Source organism: Xiphias gladius, chromosome 16, assembly GCF_016859285.1.
Source record: "Xiphias gladius isolate SHS-SW01 ecotype Sanya breed wild chromosome 16, ASM1685928v1, whole genome shotgun sequence".
Classification (NCBI taxonomy): Eukaryota; Metazoa; Chordata; class Actinopteri; order Istiophoriformes; family Xiphiidae; genus Xiphias; species Xiphias gladius.
This window is the reverse complement of record NC_053415.1, coordinates 8117208-8142002: the sequence shown is the minus strand read 5'-3', so window position 1 is coordinate 8142002 and position 24795 is coordinate 8117208. Positions and strand designations below refer to the sequence as shown.

The 24795-nt window shown below is 40.3% G+C and overlaps 1 protein-coding gene across 1 annotated transcript; it reads left to right on the top strand.

Annotated features, from left to right (window-relative positions):
* The first annotated feature begins 633 nt into the window (after positions 1-633).
* On the top strand, positions 634-24276 carry wnt10a (wingless-type MMTV integration site family, member 10a). Its single transcript, XM_040148550.1, has 4 exons — positions 634-737; positions 2658-2923; positions 8113-8486; positions 23523-24276. The coding sequence occupies exons 1-4, from the start codon at positions 676-678 to the stop codon at positions 24078-24080; spliced, it is 1260 nt and encodes a 419-aa protein (XP_040004484.1). The 5' UTR covers positions 634-675; the 3' UTR covers positions 24081-24276.
* The last annotated feature ends 519 nt before the right edge of the window (positions 24277-24795 follow it).

Here is a 24795-nt window from a genome sequence, read left to right as displayed (position 1 = left end):
TTCCTCATCCTCCTCGCTACCATCCTAATCCTCAGCATCGGTCCTCCAGCGAGTACAAATGTTCTCCCTCGCAGAGGGCGCAGGCTAAGTGTTTTTGGTTTCCTTATCTAAAAGGATCTCTATCCTGCTTTAATGAGGCACTTGACCTCCCTCGGCGCTCTCCTACTCCCCGAGTGACGCAAAAAAAGTGGGCTGGCGAAGCGCTAAGTGCAGTAGTTTAGAGGACTATCGGTGCGCACAGAAAAATCACTAGTCAAGCAGACTTCTTTTTGAGCGCCTATCTTGGATCAGCCGTCTCTCTCGGATGTTACACCAATGCAAAGAGCTTGTCGGCGGAGATACCGGGATGTGTACGGATGTGTGTGAGAAAGACAAGACTGACTCTTCCTCAAACTTGTAGCAACCTCCTCCATTCAGTAAGTTGAGAGGTTGATGAAACTTTTCTTGAATGAGTATCGCGCCGCTGGCTGGCACATCTGGACTCTGGGCAGTCGGAGCTGTCAAGTCCAGCGCCAACTTTTAGCAGGACCTGACCCGACGCCGCTCTTTTGCTTTGTCCTCCCTAAACTTTGAGGCGGAATATTGGACTTTGAACTCCGTTTTTTAAAATTTATTTATTTTTATTTTATTTTTTTTAACTTTTTGGGTTCTTTTTTCATAATTACAAGGCACAAAATGGAACACACAGTCCTCAGAATAACATGCGTCTTGGTGGTTATCTGTCTCTTGGATACAAGGTGAGTTGAAATAAATACGAGATGTCTGAATTCAAGCTAAAAAAGTTTCTCTCTGTGTTGGTTTAATACATTTAAGGAGCATATTTATTTCCTCACTTTATGATTCTGTGTTTACAACCTACAAAACTTTTTTTTATCTTAGCCCATCTTATTAGTTATCGATGGGATACAGTGAATGAATAAACATCAAATCTAACAACAGAAAAGTCAGTTTTCATTCATGCAAGTAAAAGTTGAATAACCCTCACTATTCTGGCTGACACGTGTGCTTAAGCTAAGACACAAAAAACATAAATCATAAAATAAAGAAAATAAAGAATGAATCATTAGTCTACAGTCCACAGTTTTATTATCTGTCACCTATTATTTGCTTTCTCATTCCCAAACAATGTTGCCAATCAATAAAAAGTTGCCTTTTGGAAAGATAGTTGTTGAAACAGGTCTACTCTCACAGCAGGAAACACAACAGGTAGCAACAGAAGCCTAACTGGAATGATAGAGGCACTCAGATGAAAATGCAATGCCACCAAGAAAGTAGGACACCAACATGCAAATGAACATTTGATGTAACGGCCAGCTGTATTTTCAATTTTGATTCCGGTCCAAAGCTGGTTGCTTTTTCAGAAAGCACACAAAGTGTTTCGTGAACGTTCGAGTCTATTTCTCTGATATAGAGGCTTGCAGAATAGAAAAAGTGCAGAAGTTACACATATCAACAAAACTGGAAAGAAGTATGCAAATGTGCTGCAGCTGTGTGTGTTTGTTTTTGTCAGTGTTACTGTACATGCCTCCCTACACCTGGGTATTTGCGCTCGCATGTCAGGGTGTGCTTGAGCTTGTGTGTATACAGATGTGTAAGTGTTTGCCCTCAGCCATGCGCGCTCCTCACTGTGTGTACGGTTGTGTGTCTCAGTCATACAAACACTGAGACACAAAACCTGTGTTTTACTTGTAATGATAATGAAAAGAAAAGCTGTGCACATTTCAGCTCTCAAGCCATCATCAGCGCAGCCTGTGTTTTCCTTGTTACTGCTGTTACTATTTCTCTGTGAAGTAGAAAAGAGCTTTGACTGCTGTCAGCTGAATTACTGTTGTTCACATGATTGATCTGCAACAGACGCAAGAGGACAGAGACACATCTTAGACCTAAAAACACAGTGAATTTATATGCTTACATATATTCTGTGGTGCTTTTATGGGGCAGGTAAGGTGCTATTTTCTCTGTGTGTGTGTAAAGCTGTTACTAGAACTTCTAGTAACAGTAGTTCACACAGGTGCAGTTCCCTCATTCCCCACTTCAGCTCACTTGTTCCATTGAATAACTATCATCTTACACAGTTAAGGCAACATCAAAGTGATTATCAGGAGACAAACAAATTAACACAAAATGTACATATTCATGTTTTAGAGCATACATTTAAATCAGCCATTTGTAGTAGCTATATAACGTCAGAAACCTAAAATGAGATAACATTCCTGTAAAATCACCCAAAGGACCCAAGAGCCATTGGCTATTTTTTTGCCAAAATATGTCAAAGTCAACAGTTGCAGCTCTGTTTTTATTTTGGTGACAACTTTGCATGATCATAAACTGAATCAAACTGAAAAACAAAAACAAACACATTTGTGAGTTCATTTCCCCTTCTGAAAGCATCTGGAGTTGGTTTTATAAGCATTAACTCACATCATGTGTATTATTGAGGTTTTACAGAAATCAACTATACTGGGGACCGTCAAGTGGGGCCCCTGTCTCGTACTGTGGGAACTGAGTGTTGGTGTGACATCCAAGGAACATGAACAGAAATCCTACCCGTCCTAACTAGACATGTGTTAGCAACAGAAGTGGACAGAACAGAGACAAAAGGACTGATAAGTTGTATGCTTGTCTTGTCAGTAACCTGACCTGTGTGCTCCATGCAGGGTAGACTCCAATGAAATCTTGGGCCTGAAGCTCCCCAACATTGACCCAATCCTGAATGCCAACACGGTGTGTCTGACACTGCCGGGGTTGACGCGGCGCCAGCTGGAGGTGTGCATGCGGAACCCAGACGTGACAGCTTCAGCAATCCAGGGAATCCAGATTGCCATCCACGAGTGCCAGCACCAGTTCAGAGGGCACCGCTGGAACTGCTCAAGCCTGGAGACTAGGAACAAAATACCCTATGACAGCATAGTCTTTAAAAGAGGTCAGCTTTATGGTCACTAAAAAAAGTATACTATAGAGATGGGCCACGTGTATAATTTCATTTTAATTCAAATTTCAGTATCTGCCTGTTTTGTAGGCATTTTGCATCTCTTTCAGGAAAATTTTGAGTTACAAAACTCTGGGAAGCAAAATCCTCAATTTTTAAAAGTTATAAAATACCCATTAAAGGAAACTTACTGGGCTCTTATCAGCTAAGAAGGACCTTAAAGGGGTTGTACCTTACGGTACAGAGACGAGATGCCACTATGGGCTACCTGCTGAAAAAAACAATGGACTAAGTTCAAAGGTTTGGTCTTCAAACAGGCTGTGGTTTCATTCTCAGACACACTTTAATAGAATACCTTGAAAGGATAGGCTAAGAAAGATTAGCTGCCACAAAGATACATGTCCTAAACAAGCGCTGGGATAATATACTGTAAAAAGAGATCATTTTCCCCATCGTTACAATTCTTCAATGTTATCTCACAACAATTAAGTCCTCCAAATGGTTAGGCTATCTTTAGTGACTAGCACACTGGTATCTACTTTCTAACCACCTCACTGTGTCTCCGCAATAACCCATACAAAAGAGCAGGTAACTTCAAAAGCAGTTAGTCACCTCCAGATTACTAAACCTCATGCAGATCGGTTTTCTCTGACGCTTTGTAGTGCTTGGATCTTTGCAAGTCGGCCACAAAGGATGAAAGAGGATCTTTAGAGTTGGGAAGCCTTTAGATGGACTCATCCCAGGTTATTGACTGGAAAAGGCATCAGTTTCTTAGTAGCCTGAGCACCTGGATAGATGAGCAGCACACAATGTGGTTAGTAGTTGGAGCCTAGAGTTGAGTTCCCTTTTAATTGCACCAAATGAGGAAGAAGATAGTGCTCAAAACTGAATTATTATGAGACTTTTATGCCAATGTTGCATCCAACCTCTAAGGAATTGCTGAGAAATTAGACTTGAGACTTGCATTATAGTGCTTTGGTTGAGATCATCACTAGACTGAGTTTATTTTAGCTTGGTCAGTGCTTTGGTACTGCATGTCAGCAAACTGTAAATATAGGTTTTGCATTATTAGCATTAAAAAAGTGTATAAAAAGTTTTTGAAAAAAGTGTGGAAACCAGGTTTTTGTAAATATCCCTATGAATTGTTGATGGAAACCTTCGTGGTAAAAAAAAAAAAAAAAAAATATATATTAAATGCATTAGATTTTTCCTTGAGGAGTGTTGCCATAAATTTATGTTCTCCTTAATCGGCGTGCAATATAATCCTGAAACTTTAGGTTTGTAACCCTTACTGAGGACTTTATATCCTGCAACAGCCACAGAACTTTAACAAAAAACCCTCTGAACTACAGTATATGCTTACACACCTCTAGACGTACTTTCACTCCTCACTGACTCATTGAAAGGCTGTTTGTCATTATTAGTAGAGGCAGTTGCTAGTTGTCTGGCATCCCTGGTTGGCCTCGGGTGCAGAAACTCCAAACCACTGACATAAACAACCTCTTTAAATTGGATGATTCATCTGTTACATGTTGATACGTTCCCCTCCACAGAAGCTAAAAAATTGATGCAAGTTAACATGCTGCAGCCATTATTGCGTGCAGCTACTGGCAGTGCTTTCATTGAGACAGATTTATAGTCATGGATTAGATGGAACGGTTTGATTGATTAGCACAAGTTCTCAGTGTAACTGCCCATAGAAAAATAAACAACATGGTCTCACACAAGGCTTATACATAATACTGTACACCAAACTGGTATTTTTGCTTGACAATTCTTACACTATAGCAAGACGTTTATCTGTGTTCTTAAACACCTGTGAAGCAGTGTTTACACTAGGACATGTAATAATTCTGTTAAAACTGGTATTACTGAATTTGAGTAGGATATAAGGTGCTTTACATGTAAGTGTTTGTTTTGGTGTCTTAGATGTTGCTTGGAGCTTCTCTGCCTCTGCCACGGATCTCTCAGCTGATGGTCTGTAATAACTTTTATGGGCCCATGTTCATTCCCGTTTAGCTTGCATTAAAATCTAGGCTAAAGAGGACGTCAGGCGAGACATGGATAGACGGAAATAGGAGAATCTCTCTCTACTTCTGTGTCTTTCTTTCCCTCTCCCTCTCTTTCTCTGTCACTGTGTCTGTGTCCTCCCTCGCTGGGCTGCTCCTAATGCTTTTACTTCCCTTGCCAGTGCAAATGCTTGTGAATTTGCTCTCAGCACTTTCCCAACTCTCGGTGGCAAAAGCATAAACCTGTTTAGTCGGTTTCTGTCACACAAAGTGACAGTTTCCTTTGAATCTTTAATTCATTTTGCCACTTCCTCTGCCATCAGTTCAGCCGGGCGTGCCACAGCCGGTGAATTATTTGTTAGATTGATTTGTTCCCAACCTTCCGGGGGCCTAAGTCGGGGAGTCCGGCTCAGAGCAGAGCTAGAGCTAAAACAGGCTTCTTATGTATGAGGATGTGCCTAAGTGCTATCCCTCTCGCTTCCCCCTCCTTGTGTGAGTCAAGGTGCAGGGTGGGGGGGAGGGGCAGACTGGGAAACAGTGAGTCAAATTATATACAGTAGTAAGTATAATTTCAGAGAATGTGTATGTGCATTTTTTTTTCTGGTATCAAACCAAACACATAATTGTGGATGGAAGAGTAAGAGTAAGTTTTTTCACACTGGGCAAAAGTCCGTCTGAATGTGGACTTAGTTTTGCCTTTAGCTGCACAAGTTGTGCACCTCGAATTCAGCTTGGTTTCGCGAAAGCTTAAGCAGAGCACGGCAGTGATCATTCAGAAAGTGACAATAATGGTAGCTGATTCAAAAATGTGTTTCTTTATCCATCATATTGCAAGATAATGGTCTCATGGGTTGATGGAGTGACACAAGCTTTGTTCTCGGATACATATGCCAGTATAGTTGCGCTATAGTGACACCACCTCTGTCGGTTGGTGTGTGTTTCTGTTCCACGTAGGCCTGTGGTGATTCTGCCGCCTCCAACTATTTGTTCCAACATGATAGCAGATGTGTCGAACTTTACATTATATCTGACAAAAACAAACTAGCATCAAGTTTATGTGAATGTATAAATAATGAAGTAACATCAAACATTGCTAAAAAGGGGCAGTTCCATTTATTAGCTTTTTATTCGACTCCAACAAGCAGCCTGAACCTTTTCCCCATCAAGCAGTGTGCTTATAAACCCCTAAGTGGTTTCTTTTCATGTTTTCTTTACAAGTTTCCATTATAATCTTCACTGTTTTCTACACCAGTAAGTGACTGCCAGTGGGGCTTCTTTTATAGAACCTGAGGGTACCAAGCTCACAGGCAGTAAGCTGATATCCAACAACAAACACTTTAGAGGGTACGGGTGCAAATGCTGCTGTCTTACTTCATCCTTCAATATTCACAGATTCCACAATTGTACATGGATTTTTTTGGCCCCAGAAATATATCAACATGGATAGGGTGAATGTGTATGTGTGTTTATATTGCCAGTGTGTATGCGTGTGTGTAAGAGAAGAGTACTGTAACATTAGTCTTCTGAATTAGGGATTGTGGTAGAGTTGCTCATTACATGTGCTGCATGCAAGTTAGACTTTCTCAAGGAGAAGGGGATGTGTCTAGCTGTAAAGGCAATAGTCACATATCATATAGAGAGATTACATGTACACAGTCGTTTAGCCACCTCCTCTACATGCAGTAGTCCGCCTGAGCCAATTTGAAGTGATTTTAAGGTAAAAGCTGTGGTATTGCATAATGGGGCTGTCTAAGCTAAACACACGCTCGTGAAATACAGTAACACACAGTTTGGTCCTAAACTTTCCTTGCAAGATATAATATGACAAAACTCCAGCCATTTGATGCCACTCAGTCAGCCAGAAAAGTAAGTCAGTGACCAAGTCTGCCAGTCACCCTGGACCCAATGACATGGAAAGATCCATGAAAGATGGAGAGCGACTGACAGAGGGAGGCATACAAAGCCTGAAATGCATCCCATGTGGTTCAGGGCCTGTGATGTTTACTGCCGTGCTGAACCACAAAATCAGGAACTATTTAGCTACCTTTCTAGTCACTTAAATGCAGTAGGTGGTACATGTAACTAGACGGCAGTGAGTTTAACAGGTGAATATCTTGTATATAAGCAGTAAGGCAGACTGAAGGAGACACAGCCCTGTTTAGTAACAGTGTATGAGTCTTCTGATGGGAGTCTGTGTGTGTGTGTGTGTGTGTGTGTGGGGGGGGGGGGTCTGTTCATGTTCAGCCAGTCCAGAGTGGCGACGTACGCAAATGTTTGGAACACTTAATTGCTATTGTCCTAGATGTTTCCCTTAGTTTTATGAGATTTGGCATGTGTGTATAAAAACCTGTGAATAAACTCTTATGTGTATCCTTATCAAAATAGAGGAAGCTCTTTTACTACAGCGTTACCGAGCATGCATCAAATGAAACATGCAAAGCAGCGCTGAAGTGCAAACGAACTAAGCATTGTGACACAAGTTGCAAACAGAGAAGTTAAAAGATTTCTTCGTCTTGCTCATTTAGCTGTTGTTAAACTGAGTTTTAGGGCTAGGAAAATCACTTTACATCTGAAGGTTTTACAACCCAACTTTAATGAGGGGAATTAAATAGCTTTGTTAAAATTCTGATAGTATTTGGATTAAAAATAGAAAATGTACCACAACTAGAAAACACCTGTGAGGAGTACCATAGTCAAAGTCATCTGAATTTGGATTTTTATCTAGCAGATATCATCCTCCATCATCCATTCACCTGGTAATCTTCTCCTTTCACCTGACAAGTTCATGACACATGCACACTGGTATGTTCTGCCTGCAGGTTAAAGAAAATGTTTTAACATTTTAGATAAACTCCGTTTTATAACACTCGTAATGCCTCTACAGTGGCTTCTTAAAAGCAACACGGCACATTCCCAAATGCTGACACAGTCCTCATATCAATCAGTCAGTCCTCATACTTATGTCATTTTGGATATAGCTGTGAAGCACGGTGTTAGTTTAGAGAGTAAATTCCATCTTCCATGTTTTAAGCATGGACTAAGCTGTGTTATGACACTTTTTTTAGGCAAAATATCCCAGTCTTTCCTTTCTCAAACTTTCTTTCCTGATTGTGACACTTCAACTTCCACATTTTGCTATATATTTACACCACTATTATCTCCCTTCGCCCACAGGTTTTAGGGAGAGTGCCTTTGCGTACGCCATTGCCGCAGCAGGTGTGGTGCATGCAGTGGCCAACGCCTGCTCCATGGGCAAACTGAAGGCATGCGGCTGTGATGAGAAGCGACGGGGGGACGAGGAGGCCTTTCGCATCAAACTGCACCGCTTGCAGCTGGAGGCCATCCACCGGGGGAAGGGTATGGTGCACGGCGTCATGGAGCACTTCCCCGCTGACCTGCCAGGACCCCAGGACTCCTGGGAGTGGGGCGGCTGCAGCCCCGATGTGGAATTTGGAGAGAAGTTCTCGCGGGACTTCCTGGATGCCCGTGAGACCTACAAAGACATCCATGCCCGAATGAGGCTGCACAATAATAGAGTTGGGAGACAGGTGAGTGTGAAGTGAGAGGATGTGAGTGAGTGTGTGTGTGTTATTGCTTGTATGATTGCTTCTACAATATTTGTTGTACTGCTCTGCAAGATTTTGATTCAAGTTAAACCTATCAGACACCCACCAATATCGCATGCCCAAATCCATTGTAGTGCTGCTGAGCGCACTGGAACGACAGTCCACAGTTTGCATAATCCGGTTGAAATTCATAAACATTTTTTTTAAGCGACTGAAGATCCAAACATCACTAAAGCGTATGTCATGCAAGAGAGCCAATGAAAACAAATCGAATGGTAAAAGTTGTCATATTGACATTTAAAGTATTGATTGAATCACAATGTCAACTTGTGCATTGAGTAACATGCAAGAAAACATTCCACCTTAAAAGCTGTTTCCCGTAGCTTTGAACGGCACAGTGAATGAAATTCTTTTTTTTCTACCCCTCTTACGTTAGCTGGTCAAGATGAAGAGGCTGCAAAACATCCTTTCGTTCATCATTCGCTCTTCTGATGGTTTCTTTATTGGTGATGCATTCGGAAAGAAATGTTACAAAGCCAGCCAATTAAAGTTTGACAGCTTGGGCTCAATCTACAATGCCTGCAGAAAATGAACCTTGCCTAGCTACGTTTTGATAGCCTAGCCTATTAGATGAGCTGCGTTAAAAGGTCAGAACTAGGCTTTTTGAACTCATGAACAACTGGTGCAACTGGATCCAGGTTTCTGCTGTTTTAGTTTTGACCATTCTTTTTTAAATCTGGCTGTCACAACTCTATGAAAGTTCACTACTAAATCACTGGACTGTGAGAAAGGGTGATAAAGTAGTTTTAAAGTATCTGTAATATAATTTACTACACAATATGACAGGTGGATAGTGGGTGGGTTGAGTGCTACTGGGCCAAAGATAACGTTATAGTGCAAAACACAGTTTGATTTAATTGGCTAGGTCAACAGTGGCCTGTCAGTATTACACTGCTGTTTATTTCTGCCGGCAAAGACTGTTTATAGGGATTTTGCCAAGCTCCACTTGCAGTAAGCCTTACTCTACAGTTCAGGTATTACAAAATAATAACAGGGAATCAGATTTCCGAAAGTACTTTGAATCAGAATGTGATGTTTATCAAAACTCTTTACATTTATTTCAACAATCCTGACAAAATGTGTTTCAAAGGGGAATTATCTTATCACAACTACAGTTGTATTCTCTACAAACACATGGAACTACTGTAGAAATTCCAGCTCAAACACTATTGCTGAAGAGAGGATACATGGTCTGGAGAAGAACCGTATGGAAAACAACAATATTGATGAAGGAGAGACAGGGTGTGAGCCTGTTTACTGGCTGCTAGTGCTAGAAGTAATTTATTCATATGTACAAGAAGAAGAATGATACAGTTGCAGTAGATTATAATTGTCTTTTTTTATATTTATAGGTTTCGGTTGTTGTTGTTTTTTTATTGTGGAGTTATAGTGGTTAGCAAACAGATTAGTTAATCACTTTTGATTGCATAAAAAAGTAGTTTTAGAAACAGGATACCCAGGGAAAAAACTTTCAAACCATTGTTTCATATCATTATGGGTCAACCATCTTGCATGCTCAAGTTCATCTGCTTATACTAACTATTCAGAAGGGGCCTCTTACCTTTTACCCTCTCCCAGTGCAGAGCAAAGAGAAGTATGTGTATTGGTTAAGGTGGCCACTGTGGGAATTTCCAGTCTGATTCTTCTTTTACGTATTAGAGTTGCCTTAACACACAGCCTTGGGGATTACATTATCACATACAGTATGTCCAGAGTAACTTTCCACTTAACTCAAACTTTTTTTTTTACAGTATAATATAAGAAGAAGTGATAATAATGATTCAGTGGTATTTTGAAAACATTTTAAAACATTTCCAAATTCTCTGACAGATAGGGGAAGTTGTCAGTCTAGATCTTTGATTTGTTATGATGGTGGATGTGTGCTGGCTGTGTCATGTCAATTAGTGTCAGATCAGTCAGGATGTCAAAGAGGTTAATCGTAGTCAGCGTCAGAAAGCTACAGTATCTTTGCAGCTGAGAAGCAGGCTTCAGACACCCATGATAATAAAACATACCTTTTTTGTTGTTGTTGTTGTAGTTGTATGGTGGGTATTTACAATTCTTTTAGCTTACTAGTTCCAAAAGTCTTTTGCCTTGGGCAATGCAAGAGAAAGATGTAAATGATGGTGATAGGCCTTGACGATGTCCAGCTCTGTGGTGGAACAGAGAAAAGAAGAGGTCGTAAATTGCTCATTGTTCCCTGTTTCCTCCTGAGTAATTTGGGCCTGTATCTTTCCATCAGTTTACTTCTGGTTTCCTTGATTATGCAGACAAAACACAAATGTGGAGCACGTCAGCCAAACTTAACAACAGCTGGCCTAGCTGTAATGGTAGAAATAGTCACAGATGTAGAACTGGTGACATAAATCCCAATCAGTGATTTGGACATGGGAGTAAACTTTGGGTGAGGGCTGATATGACATGAGTAGTAATTAGTTCATGAGCCAAATGCCAAGGAAAGAGAATCATTTGTCTTTTGGGTCCTTCCCTTTTTGTTTGGATGGAGTAAGTAAGGTTATGAAACTTGATAACATACAGGATCACAGTATGGCCTCATGTATGTTGACTTTTCTCTGTCTACCTCTTGAGGCCACATGCTCCCCAATAATTAGACCCTTGGATGGTGGCAGAGATTAATACACTTTCTCACATCCAAAACATCCCAGGTTTTATTCTGTTTTGTCTATCCCTTTCTTGTGAGTAGGTGTGGAAACCTCTAATAGGGTAAAAATACAAAATGATGGACTACAAAAAAGAAAGTGTAAACACAAGTGTAGATAAGTATAAATGGCTGTTAAATAATAATAATAATAATGATCACCAAGCTTTGCACCTGCAGTGATAATTTTACAGTGGCATGTGGTTATGGTCATATATCATTGTCACTGACTGTTGTCTTTAAATAATAACCTTTTACTGAGACATGATGACATAGATACCAATTTAACTATTAGCCTGACATTTAAGTGTCACTTTTATTATACAATAGGCATAATCTCAATTCCATGATGTGATACAGGACACCTAATTAAATAATTACAGATACAGAGCTCAGTTAGCAAAAGGCTGGCAAAAAAAAACATCACTGCTCATGTTTTGAAAAACTGACAGAATCGCTGTAGAACTGCGGAGAAAGTCAGAATCAAGTTCATGTTTCTCTTCTGTATTGGCCTTGAATCTGTTGGCAGTATAGTTGCTTAGTGTGGGCAAGAAAAAATTGTTTCGCTAGTGAGATGTGTTATAAATTTGTCGAGATGTGATTTGCAAGACTTCTTTATTTAGAAGTGTGTGTGTTAGAGGAGGTCAATGTTCAGCGGCACAAACAAATTAATGGCAAAGTTAAAGTTCAACAATCTTAATCCTCAAAAAGAGCTTATACATTATAAACAAGTATATCTAACCAAGCCAGTTCCACCATTTGGCAGGTGAATCGCCCTAGAGAAAATCTTTCAAGATAAGAATATGTAATCACATCCCAAGAAAAACAGTAGCTCAAAGAAAACAAACTATGACTGGCAACACTTATCTTCAATTTAATTTACAGTTTCATTTTTCCAGAATGGCATTTAGAAAAGCTAAATATTGGCTCTCAGATTCCTCACAGTAAATTTTGCTTTCAGCATGCCAGGCTGCAAATGTCCAGCCAAGTGAGTTGGGGCTTCCTTCTAACAAGAAAAAACTATGACTCAAAGTCAACAACATCAAATAGCCTATACCTTGTCTTTGGCAAAGACTCTGGTTACGGCCAGCAGGGACTAAACGACACCCAGTGATCCTGACCTTTGCCTCTTGCATTTTGACACAAGCCTGATGACCCCTGATGACCTTGGCAGGGTTCAAAGCGGAAATCTTTTGCCTGCTGACTTATCTGATAGATCTGGTTATACGTCACCTTTACACAGCAAAAAAAACAAAACAAAACACATCTTCAGACACTCAGCTATGATTGGCAAAGAGGTGAATCCAAACCTTCTTACTCTTTTGTTCAAATTACATATGATCTTAATGGCTTTCGTGGGGTTTACGGGCATTCAGTACAATACCAAATCCGTTTTTACATAGAGCTGCTCAGAGGGGTCTAACTGATTTGTTACATCTCACGCCAGGTTGGAGATTACAGCTTGAATGGGCGCAATGTACAGAGCAATACTGAAGAGACTGAGAGAGAGAGAGAAACAGAGAGAGAAACAGATAGAGAGACAGAAGGAGAAACAGAGAGAGGGCACTGAAGGACAGAGAAAAGAAGGAAGCGACAGAAAGCAACTTACTATGAGTCATTGCAGTGCTGTTATATTGTAAAATTCCAAGCATTTCACATGGTATAGAAAGCCACAACAAAACTCTTCTAAGACCTTACAAAACACACACACACTCACACACACACACACACACACACACACACACACACACACACACACACACACACACACACACACACACACACACAGCCCCTAGAATCAAACAGAAAACACTGACAGGTGGGGCCTCAAAATAATGCCTACCCTTCCCGTGTCTCTTTCCTCCCACCAGCCCACCACCTCACCTTCCTCCAGCCCGCTCCTCCCCTCAACCCCCTGTCCCACTCCCCCCTTCCAGAGAAGTAGTCTTTAGGCAGAGGAATGCGGTGGTTTTTTAGCGGGGCGTGCATGTCGCCTCATGCCCACCCCACCGTTCTCACGACGTCCCGTCTTGTTTTTAGCCCTAATTAGTGGCTGCTGGCAGTTTGGAAACAGATGTTTAAAACCCTGAAAAGATTTTAGACTTCAAACACCGGGGCGGAAAGTAGAAAGAGATTCGCCCTTCCTTCCCTCCCCTCTTCCCCCTCTCCCGCTTTGCCTCCACTAACTTCTCTCCAGCAGGGCTGATCACAGAAATAATACTGTACACTAAGGAGGCAAAAGAAATTTCTGTTGAGGGGAGCTTTATTTACCTATGATGTCAGCATATAACTAACGCTATACATACGAAAAGTTCAGGCTTTATCAGCTACTTGTTTACACTTGCAAAAGCAAAATAATAATTTGAATGCGGAGGAAAAATAATTGTTAAGAAAATAAAAAATGTATTCATTTCAAGCATTGTCATTGTTAGATACCTCCCTTCCAATCAAATTTTAAAACATGAGAAAACACACTGTAAATCAAAGTAATTGCTGATTTAATATTCATGGTTCTATTTAATATGAAAGTTCCTTTACAAAAGTGATAAAAGTCTTTTCATTGAGTTGATTTATAATTTCTTTTTTATTGATACGAATTGATAATTTCATAAGCCAAGTAATATGCATTCTGCATTCATTTTGCTGTGAAGTTCAGCTTTCCATTGTGTTGTTGTAGTAAACCAAAAGCCACTACTGTACAGTAGTTAATAAGAGCAGTTTTAAAGACTTGATAACATGTTTGAAGGTTCTGCTTATGACATGGAAACACTTCACCAAGGCAGTAAATTTCTTGGCCAAGTTTTTTTTTTCTCAATCGTTTAGAGAGCACACCTCAAAACAAATGCTTGGCACGCTTTCTTGTGTTCATGTTGCAGAGCTTAGAGCCATGCTGAGGCTCTGTTGAATCCTGTCTGTTCATTAGACAGGTGGTGACAGTGCTGGCTATGCAACAATCTACAGTCGTGTTACTGGCAAGCGTCTTCTGGTAATTACAATTTACCATCAGGGCCTGACTTCAGGGGAGTAAGGAGAGCTGGTGTGCCCCTTTTCAGGAAGGAAACTATGCATTTCAAATCCTTCTCACCTCATTTTTAAACATGTACATTTGGCAACTCACAGTTCAATACTGGTAATCATCTGAACATTTGAGACATTTGCCCCGACTCTAAGGTTATGCTCATGATGGTGCTTGTGTCTTTAGTGTTTTGTCGACTCTTGGCTATCTTCACAATGAGAATGGAGGTGCAGCAGGAAAATGTGCCAGTAATGATTCAACTGTGAAGTTTTGTCTTTAAAGTCGCAATGAAGCTGCAGTTTGAGCATCTTTATCATTCGAAATATAATGTATTTCAGAGTGAAACTGAATATATGGGAACGGTATAGTCACGAAACGGACTCAAATGAAATCCTTCAGATCTGATTGGATTGCTCAAAAGTGGGCTTAGCGCAGACACTGCAGGACTGTTGGCCTCTAGCCACACCTCCTTCATTGTTAGATCAGGAGAAGGACAGAGAGAATTGGAAATTGCAGCACAACCACACTCTTTTGAAAATGTAAACAACGCTTGTGGCGACTGACATCCAAACACACGACTCCTACTATGATACTGCTCTGCAAGCTACTATGACCAATGAGCTAATGGTCAAGTGTGGTTCTATATGATAGTAGCTAGTTGTTCCAAATCAAATTTGTGGCCAAATCCTCTATGGCCAGTCACTCTATCATGTGATGGACTATTATGACTGCCTGATTCTCATAACCAAATGTCAGTGGAAAGCATAAGACTTGTTTTGCTCCTCAGCTAATTACTGATTGTTTTCACACTTTTGGTAATGGTTCCCCTGCTGCCACAGAAACACAGCAACTGATTGTGTTAACCCACCCGAGGCTAATTTAATTTAAGATGTCAAATATTCTTTTGTGATTAATCTGCACCTACTCTAAAAGAACATCAGCTTTCTCTTTGCAAAAGGTGGATTCACTTGTGTCTTATATCAGCCTCTACTGTACCAACTGATAATGTATTGTAATGTACTAATAAAACATTCAGTGGCAAAGGAAAGGACCTTTGCGACTCACACCTGTTGTCTTCAGGCAATGGAAGGCCTACTTTGTGTGTGTTATGACACAACATTGCTTCACCAGAGCACTGAAGATACTGTAAAAGTTATTTAAACCACAATGAATTTTAGCAGCAATTTCCCAGCTTGATCCAAACCAACAATAGGGGGACTCCTAGATGCTTTTGTGCCTAATTTAACCTTTGAGTGATGATAAAATGCTCTGGAGAGCCCATTTACAATAATTCATTGACTCAGAACCCACACGAAAAGCAAAGTGTGTTTGATCAAACACAGCAACATTAGTGCGGGTTTAGTCCTGTGCTCCTCAGAGGCCAGTTCATATCATCAGTGGTGTACAGAGCATTCCTGTGTCCTGACAGTACACAGTCAGAGCATTTGATCTGACCCACCGCACACTGTACACACACCAACACATGCACGCATACATGTGCATATGTACACAAACATACACTCATAAACTCCATCCTTACAACTCTCTTTCTCTTTCACTCACATACACACTCATACAGAAATACACAGAGGCAAATGTTTCACAGTAAAAGCTCAGCAGGTGGAAGTGCTTATGCTGGTAATAACATTTTATTAGACTCTCTAAATGAGAGCTGTGGACATTGTGTGCAATTAACAGTGAGTAAATACTACACACATGCACACACGTTTTAATGTAGTATAGGACTTACTGTATACTGTAGATATGCTTTTTCTCAGTAATTGCATGTCATTGTGTTTGCCTGTGTGTGTGTGTGTGTGTGTGTGTGTGTGTGTGTGTGTGTGTGTGTGTGTGTGTGTGTGTGTGTGTGTGTATTTGTGTATGAGTAACTGTTCTTTTGAAGCAAGGCGTTTGATTTGTTTAAAGTGATGTCTGGGCTTAATGTGCTGCTGTGGGATTTGTTTGTGTGCTTTGATATTGCCTTGGCTTTCTGCTTGGCTTTAAAGGGTCTTTAGTAGATTGTCTTTGAACTGACACACAAGGCAGCATGCACACTAGTCTACTGTTTAACAGTGAGAAGGGTCAGTTGTGGAATGCATACACATTAGGATTTTCCCAAAAGTGGTTAGTGGTGATGACATAGGGACTGGCCAACAATTGAATTCAATGCACCAAACAAAACAGACAACAAGGCAAAATTTATACTGGTGCAATGTCGCTGGTTATGACTTGGAATGAAGTTGCTCAACTACTGTGCCTCCACATGGTGAACACGTACCTTATTTACTAGGGCTGCAGTCTCCTGGTCGACTGCTCGATTGGTTGGTCGATATGCTCTCATCTGTCCAAATTCTCATTGGTCGAACGAGTTCAAATTTGTGAAAACAAATCCCCGTTTTCACAATTTTGAACTCGCCCAACCTAATGGAGGCTGCTAGCTCTAACTTATTTAACATTTACTGAACATGTACTCAGAGTTGGCCCCAAACTAACGGACACCATGTCAAAGAAGGTGTGGCTACATTTTTTTCTTTAAACAGATGATCAAAAAGTTGAGTGTAAACTTTTTTTGCATGTCATGGCTCAGCAACCAGCATTTCATCTAAAAACAGTAGGCTAACTTAATTGCGTTAGGCTACTCCGTCAATTTTTCGTGTTAAACACTTGAGGCTTTGAATGTATATTCCTCAATCGTTCTTTTGCTGGGATCACCAGTTGATATAGTTCTACTTTTGAAAAACATGAATATTGGCAGGTGCTTGCTGGTCAGCTCAGAGTCTTATCATTTCAGCATAAAATTATTAGGTTAAAGTTAATTAATATGCTACAAATACTACCTTTTTATGTTTATTTATAATTCATTTAGACCAATAATGCTACCAGGTAGAGTGCACTCAAAGCACTGTTGCTGATTCAGTTAATCTAGAGATAACATGCAGATTTTTTTTCTTCCCGTGACCAGTCGATTGGTTGAAGAGTAGGTACGATTTCAGTCGACCAAGATTTTCAATGGTTGTCTACAGCCCTAGTATTTACCTAAGTTGCTAATTTTTACGGACTTATCATCTTTCCTGTGATTAGCCACGGATGGGGATCCCACATTTCACAGCAAGGAGCACAATGTCATACATTTTGTTATGGTGTGGGATCCCTTATAAAAGGTGTTACAAGCACAGACTGGAAAAAATTCTCAATTCCTCATTGGCTGTTGCTTCTCTCCATTTGTTTTGTTGTTTATGTGATGCCACAGGACTTTACCTCTTCAAAAAAAAGCTATGCTGTAAGTCATCACCAACTCCTTCGTTACCACTTAGTCAGTACTGACTCAACCAAATCTTGACATTAGGTCACGATGACAAAATCAAGTGTAAGATCAGGCTAAAATCAGTGTAGTAATATTTCCCCTTAGGCATACCATTGTCCTGAATCACAATTTTCATTATGACAGGGCTTTAGCAGACACTTGCATGCAGCAAATGAAAAATCCGCCTCATTATGTTCTAGAAATAACTGACTATTTCTAAAGGTACTGTGGTAAATGTTCAAAAAATTAGACCAACACACACTGTACTAAACTTATTCTAACACAAAAAAAGAATGAAAATTTGTTTAAAATTACTTTTAAAAAAAAACAACCTGTCAACCAAAGGTTTCATCTGCTGATGTGCAAAAAAAAAAAGAAACAAACAAACAAAAAACAGGACATTGTCAAATACACTTTACTGTAACTCTTCTGGTTCAGTTCTGCCTGGCAAACCTGGTCGCATGCCATCACCCTCATTTTCTCTCTTCGTGTTTGCTATATTTTGATTCTGTCTGTTCTCCACTAAAGCCAAAAAAACCCAAAAAATAGTCTTGTACCTCTACGTAATTAATGCACTCTGACCCACTTTCAGCATCAGATTATGCTAACAAGGCTCTGATCTTTAGTTTACTTCATCCCTCCTCTTCATTGCAGGGTAGTCTGCTCTGCTCTACTCCAATATGTTGTACTTATCCCCACTCTACTGTATTATGTAGCCTGCAGTCCTAATCTGCCACCAACATGTCGTATTTGATCTCTGTCTGGGGTTGTTTTATAGACGCCTCTGTCTCACTCTCTAAGCCAATTAAAACTTGCCAGATGTTTGTCTCTAACTGTGGTCCACCACTGACTTTGAATTATTTACATCTCTGTAGCGTATGTGCAGTGTGAGCCAAAGTGTAAGTCATGGAGGAGAAGATATTAGCAGGTTTCCATCTTTATATCCAATAACCATATCCAGTATCATAAGATAATCCTTACTTGTTTCATCTAAACACCATAAGCTATTTCCCTGTTTAACACAGTGACCTATTTTACTCTTCTCAAACCCTGTCTCTAGGCCCCTACTGAGTCTCTGCACATTAACATGCAACACCGTAGCTCAAAGTAAGTGTGTTATACAAAGTGTTCTTTTCAAGCAAGCTTTTTATAGCTTCTGTCTCATGTTGTGTAAGATCTACAATATTTGCATATTTCCCCCTCACACTGCCACAACACACACACACACATCTGATGGCAGGTTAAATAGGATTGCAGATTACAATCTAATCTAGGTGGCTAATAGCAGCAGGACATGATGACTGAGCCTAGATAGAGTACCAGCTATACACACACCAGTGATTTGTAATAACACCCAAACACACCCTCACACACACACACACACACACACACACACACACACACACACACACACACACACACACACACACACACACACACACACACAACCACACACAACCACACACACACACACACACACACACACACACACACAACCAGCCTTTGTGTATCAAGCGGTGGAGGGACAGCAAAGAGATTATCCAAAGATCATCTCCTCCTCCTGTCATCCCCTTTTCCTCTCTCCTTTCCTCTCCCCTCCTCTCATCTCATCTCCCCTCCCCTCCCCTCCATTCCCTTCCACATTTACTGTACACCCCCCTTCAGCTCCACGACCCAGCCCCTCCTCCAACCAGCCCTTCATCTCCTTAGGTCGTATTCTCCAAGATCTACCACAGGGCAACAATAAATCACATGCATCAGTTTTCTTCCTTTTAGTCAAGTCAGATATTGCAAACACAGCCAAAGAGACAGACACACAAAATTTTTCTGTGTTTTCTCTCTCTTTCTTGTCTTTATTACACACACCATAGCCCCAGGTACTAATGGGAAGGAACAGGCAGAAACCAGAAAATCACAGCCTTTCATCTGATAATTTATCCAGTCTGATCAGAGTGGTCTACATCTGAAAAATACTGTCAAAATGTTTTGATGAGTGATTTGGAAGTTCACTATGTTAGATCGGTAAAGGTTAAGACCTTCTAAAAACTGAATAAATCTACAAGTAAATGATCTCAGGGTTTTTTTTTTGTTTCATTTCTTCCTTCAAGTCATTATTAAAACCAATGTCAGGCATTTGAACTTTTGTCACAAATTTAATACTTTTGTCAATCAGCATTAAATTCAGAATGCAATGTTGCTTTTCACTACGTCAAATTAATTCAGGGGCTTTTTTGCCCTATGACTTTATTTGTACTTACATACAAAATGTTCTTAACTAGTGTTTCCCCTGGCTATCTGTAAGATAGATCAGCACTTCACATGTCATACTTACAGACGTAATATAGCAAGAGCAGACAGCTTCCTATTTCCTATTACCAGTTAAGGGTCTGGATTGTACCTGTTTGCCTTTCAACTACACGTCAAAGGAATATTTGACATTTCCCCCCCCAAATACAAAGTACTTTTCACCTGGAGTTATGTTCTTTGTTGAGGTTTTAGGAGCTTGCAAACTTTTTTTAAGCTCTGCCCAGTCAGAGCAGCATGCCTTGGGTGTTTAATGGATAATTCCACCATAAAACAGAACTCATAGATGTTATTACTTTGATGTTGAATTGGCAGGTGTTAAATTTTAAATCGAGTGCTATTCCCCGTAAAACTAAACAACTGTTACAGGCCTAGCCATCGGTTAACAGGTTGGACTTAAGCTGAGTAGCAACAAGTTGTAAACCTAACTGGCTCTGTGTCTGACAAAATGAATCCAACTTCTAGGATTCAGCATTATCCTTTTATAGTTACACATAAAGAATACATTAGAAACCGGGGGCAAAAATGACCTTTTGCTCAGCCCCGCACCCCAGTTGTTGCTATGCCTGTCAAGCTTTCTGTTCTCGCACAGCACATATGCACTTCACAATGATAACTGTGGCATATTTACTTACAGAGTAAGGTGGCAGATTCCACTTAAATTTCATAGTAATTTTTTAAACAATGTCTGCCTTCTGATTTCTAGCCAGCAACTTTTAAATTTTACCGACTGAAAACCATTCCTCACTAGCAAGCTAATTAAACTAAGGCTAGCTATATGAGTTAGTTGAAATCGCTGTTTCCGGCTGAGTTTTTAATGTTTCCAGCTGATTCGTTTTAAGACTAGAATCTTACAAAGGGTTTTTAAATATGCCCTTGATGGCTACATACTGTACATGAGTCTTATTTTATGTGGACTATAATAAGGAAAAATGTGAGATTACACTGGAATAAAATAGGGCTGTCTAGCTTACATACCAATTTGTATGTATGGTATGTTTCACTTTTAACGCTAAAAGATAAGTCTTTTAACATGAGCATGACGTGGCAAAAAAACTATGTCGGACAATGTTGGCTGGGGTTGCTAGAATGAAAACTTCCCCAAAAACAAAAAAGAAAAGGATAGACATACTAATGTTAGCCTGAACTCTAACTCCAGCAGCAGGGTCATAGATGTTCTGGTTGTGAATGATGTAGGTAGTTAGCTGGCCATGTTAACAATGACAGCTTATGTAAGAGCAGCTAACAACATTGTTTAAAATTCCTTAAACTTTTGCTTTTGTACTGTCAGTTTTGGAAATGCTAAAACAAAGACACCATCCTCCAAACTCCTTAAATGCAGAGTTTTGGTCATACTCCAGTCCCTTGGACAAATCCACCCTTGACAGGCTATGCCTAGCTATGTTTGCTAAACTAAGATTGGACAATAGCTGTTCAGAGGAGGGATTTAGCAAATGGTCAATTAAATTTTGGTGCATTCTGAGCATTAGGTATGGAAACCAGATGTCCTAAACTGGAAAGCAATGGTTTTATGGGGATCACAGTTTTTGGAAGAACATGTTATACTCTGATACACATAAAAAAGTTTGAGACATGCTGCTGTGGTTCGTAATCTACCAGAACAATTTAGCTTTTTATTTTTCACCCTGCAAAAATATAACTGTCATTAGAAATAACACTTTTTTTTTTTTTTTTTTTTTTTTAGCTGTTTTTGTTTTACTGCCCTTTGAAACCCTTATCCTGTTGTGAAAGTACCATCAAACAGTAGCAATGTGGATACAATTATGACTCCTAGGTCAGTTTGTCTCCTTAAGGTTTAAGTGGGTTAGAGCGTTTTATGATTACAGACTTTGCTGTGTGTTTAAGGCCAGTATGTTTGTGATTCTGGGGTTGCCTCTGCCTTTATGTAAAAACTGAACCAAACGCTGCAATCTGAACTCAGGGCAAGTGCTGTTTTAGCTATTATAGTGTTGTTTACTATAAAGTCTTACAGCCTGTCCTCACCACTGATCACAGTTTCTTTAAACTTTCTTTTTAACACTCTCAATTACAGAAAAACCATGTTTATCTAAAATGCATAGTTTCTAGTCACTTTCTGTTATCCTAACACATATTATGAACAAAGCATGCAGTGATGCAAAGATTGAAAATACTTTGCATTCTTTTGCATAATTATTATAAAATACCATCTAAATGATTTTAAGGTACAGCATCAGTTTCTATCATTTAATTTTCTGTAGTGCTCTACATTACTGGCAAGTTTGATGAGTGATAGTAACATAAACATTAGTGTATGTCCAAACCTAAATTTAAATACCAACAAAGACTGTATAAATTTGTCTGAATAAGTAAGAAACCAATATTCACATGAGCACATTTGCATAGCCTTTAAGTCAGAGCAAAGCAGTATTTCTTTAAGAATTTGTTGCAGCTCTAGATGGATGCATCATAATCTTCCAGCTCCAGAGGTTTTGCAACAGTAACCTGATTTGGGCGTATTTGTTTCTTTCTTTTGCTGTACTTTTCACTTGTTCATTCCAAACAGATGAGTCAAGTAGCTCAATTTATCACATTTTCATTCTCTCATCCAACTCTCCGCTCATTTATGCATGAAACAAGGAAACATGAAATTGAGACTTACAGTACACAAACCAAGCGCAGAAGTCAGTATTATGTGTGTGTATGTGTGGATAGGGGCGGCAGCAGCATCTGTCAGTACTCTGGGTGGCCTTGTGTTCCTGTTGGTAATTGGATCTTAAAGTTAAGAAAGGGTGATGACTGATAAACACACACACACACACACAAACACACATACATATGTACACACATGCCATTTATGCCATGTGGGATGTACAATACCTGTTTGTATGTGGGTTTCTGGGTGTGTGCCACTGAAGAAGGGTGGGTAGGTCCCGCAGTGTTGGTGCTCGAAACAGGACACTTCGTGTTTGTGCTTCTTTATGAATGAAGATGCACTGCAGACATCAAAAACATTCTTTTAGACCTTAAAGACCAGTATAAAAATTAAATTGTACATAATGTAGTATTTTCATATTTCAGGCCCTACAGTGAAACAAAAGCTTTCAACTTTCATTCATGCTGTTTCTGGAAATATTATAAAACCAAAACAATACATTATGGCTTTTTAACAATCCATTTGTGGTTCCATTGGCCAGCATTAAACCATTAAAGCGAAAACATGTAAATACTGTAATGCTCTGATGCCTAATGTGGTACTACATGTGGGTCATGCTTGGAGTAATTCCCTGCTGCCAAAAGATGAATAATGACTATCTGTTTGGGTAATACCTGCATCCGTCTGTGTTATTTGATATCAGTATGTTTGACAAACAGCTCAGAGTTGGACCACCTGGCTGTTTAAATGTGGGACCAATCTCTTCAGGGCATTATGTGTCTTTAAGTTTACAGCTTGCGTAGAGGAACAAACTAATGAAGGACACTGATGTAAAGCCAGCACAGTATGAACTATGACATGCCCCGTGCAACACACTGTACCTGTACATATTAAACTTCAAATGCAACCAGTGGTCAGCAAAGTTATTAATCCTTCTCATTTTCTTTCTTCCGTCCCTCCTCTGACTCCCTCGCCTCTGTTCATCTCCTCTCTCCATCCCACTCTCTCTTTTTGTCTGTCTTCATTTCTGTCTGTCGCAGGTGGTGCTTGACCACATGAGAAGGAAATGCAAGTGCCACGGGACGTCGGGGAGCTGCCAGCTAAAGACCTGCTGGCAAGTTACCCCAGAGTTCCGTGTGGTGGGCTCAATCCTCAAAGAGCGCTTCCACATCGCCACGCTTATCAAGGCTCACAACCGGAACACCGGACAGCTCGACCACTCCCACCACAACAACCACCACAACCACCATAACCATCATAGCCACCACAACCACCACCACCATCACCATCATCAGAACAACCACCATCACCACCACCACACGCATCGGCGGCGGCCAAGCATCAACGAACTGGTCTACTTTGAAAAGTCGCCAGATTTCTGTGAACGGGACCTGGGGTCGGACTCAGCCGGCACGCAGGGCCGGATCTGCAACAAGACCAGCCCCGGCATGGACAACTGTGAAAGTCTGTGCTGCGGGAGAGGCCACAACATCCTGCAGCAGACGAGGAGCGAACGTTGCAACTGCAAGTTTCACTGGTGCTGCTATGTGGTTTGCGAAGAGTGCAGGATAACAGAGTGGGTCAGTGTCTGTAAATGAAGAAAAACACATCAAAAGACTAAATAAAGAAAACAAAGAAAAAGAGACATTTTTAAATCAAGACTATTAATTTGAAAGGGGAGTATGACTGTAATATATGTGCCCCGTAACTTTTGCGGTGGACTGCTGTTTTCCAGAAGAGCAAGGACAGAGTGTGAAGCAGTTGAGCCAGCAGAAAGATAGATGTGCATGTGGGTAACGAGTGTGCACATGCAGCACATGTCCAAAGCTGCCACAGCTCAGAGAGCTTGGATCTTTACTGCCTTCGTCTTGAGACAAAGGATAGCACAGTTATATCAGATAACTATCCAGAAACTCCAAATATGATATCTGAGCTCTGAAAACAACAAATTATTGTTGTTTCATCAGCATACGTTCACTGGCGTACAGCTGCATGAGATTCAGGTGAGCAAAGAGGAAGCTGGGAGTAAGCAGTAGATTGCATGCAGAAAGAAAATAATATTGCTTCACAGCACCAATGATATATAAAGTGGAAAGGCTGATGTCTGAATCCCATGAAACTTGTAAAATGGGGGAAGACATCTAAAAGATTTTCTCAAACAGATTGTACTCTATACAGCAGTCCCCTCCATTATCTATATGATAACATACAGCATAAGTACAGCCATGTTACACAGTATTTGTTATGTTTCCATCTACTACATACAGAGACAAATATAGACCTTTTCATACATCTGGATCCACAAATCACGGG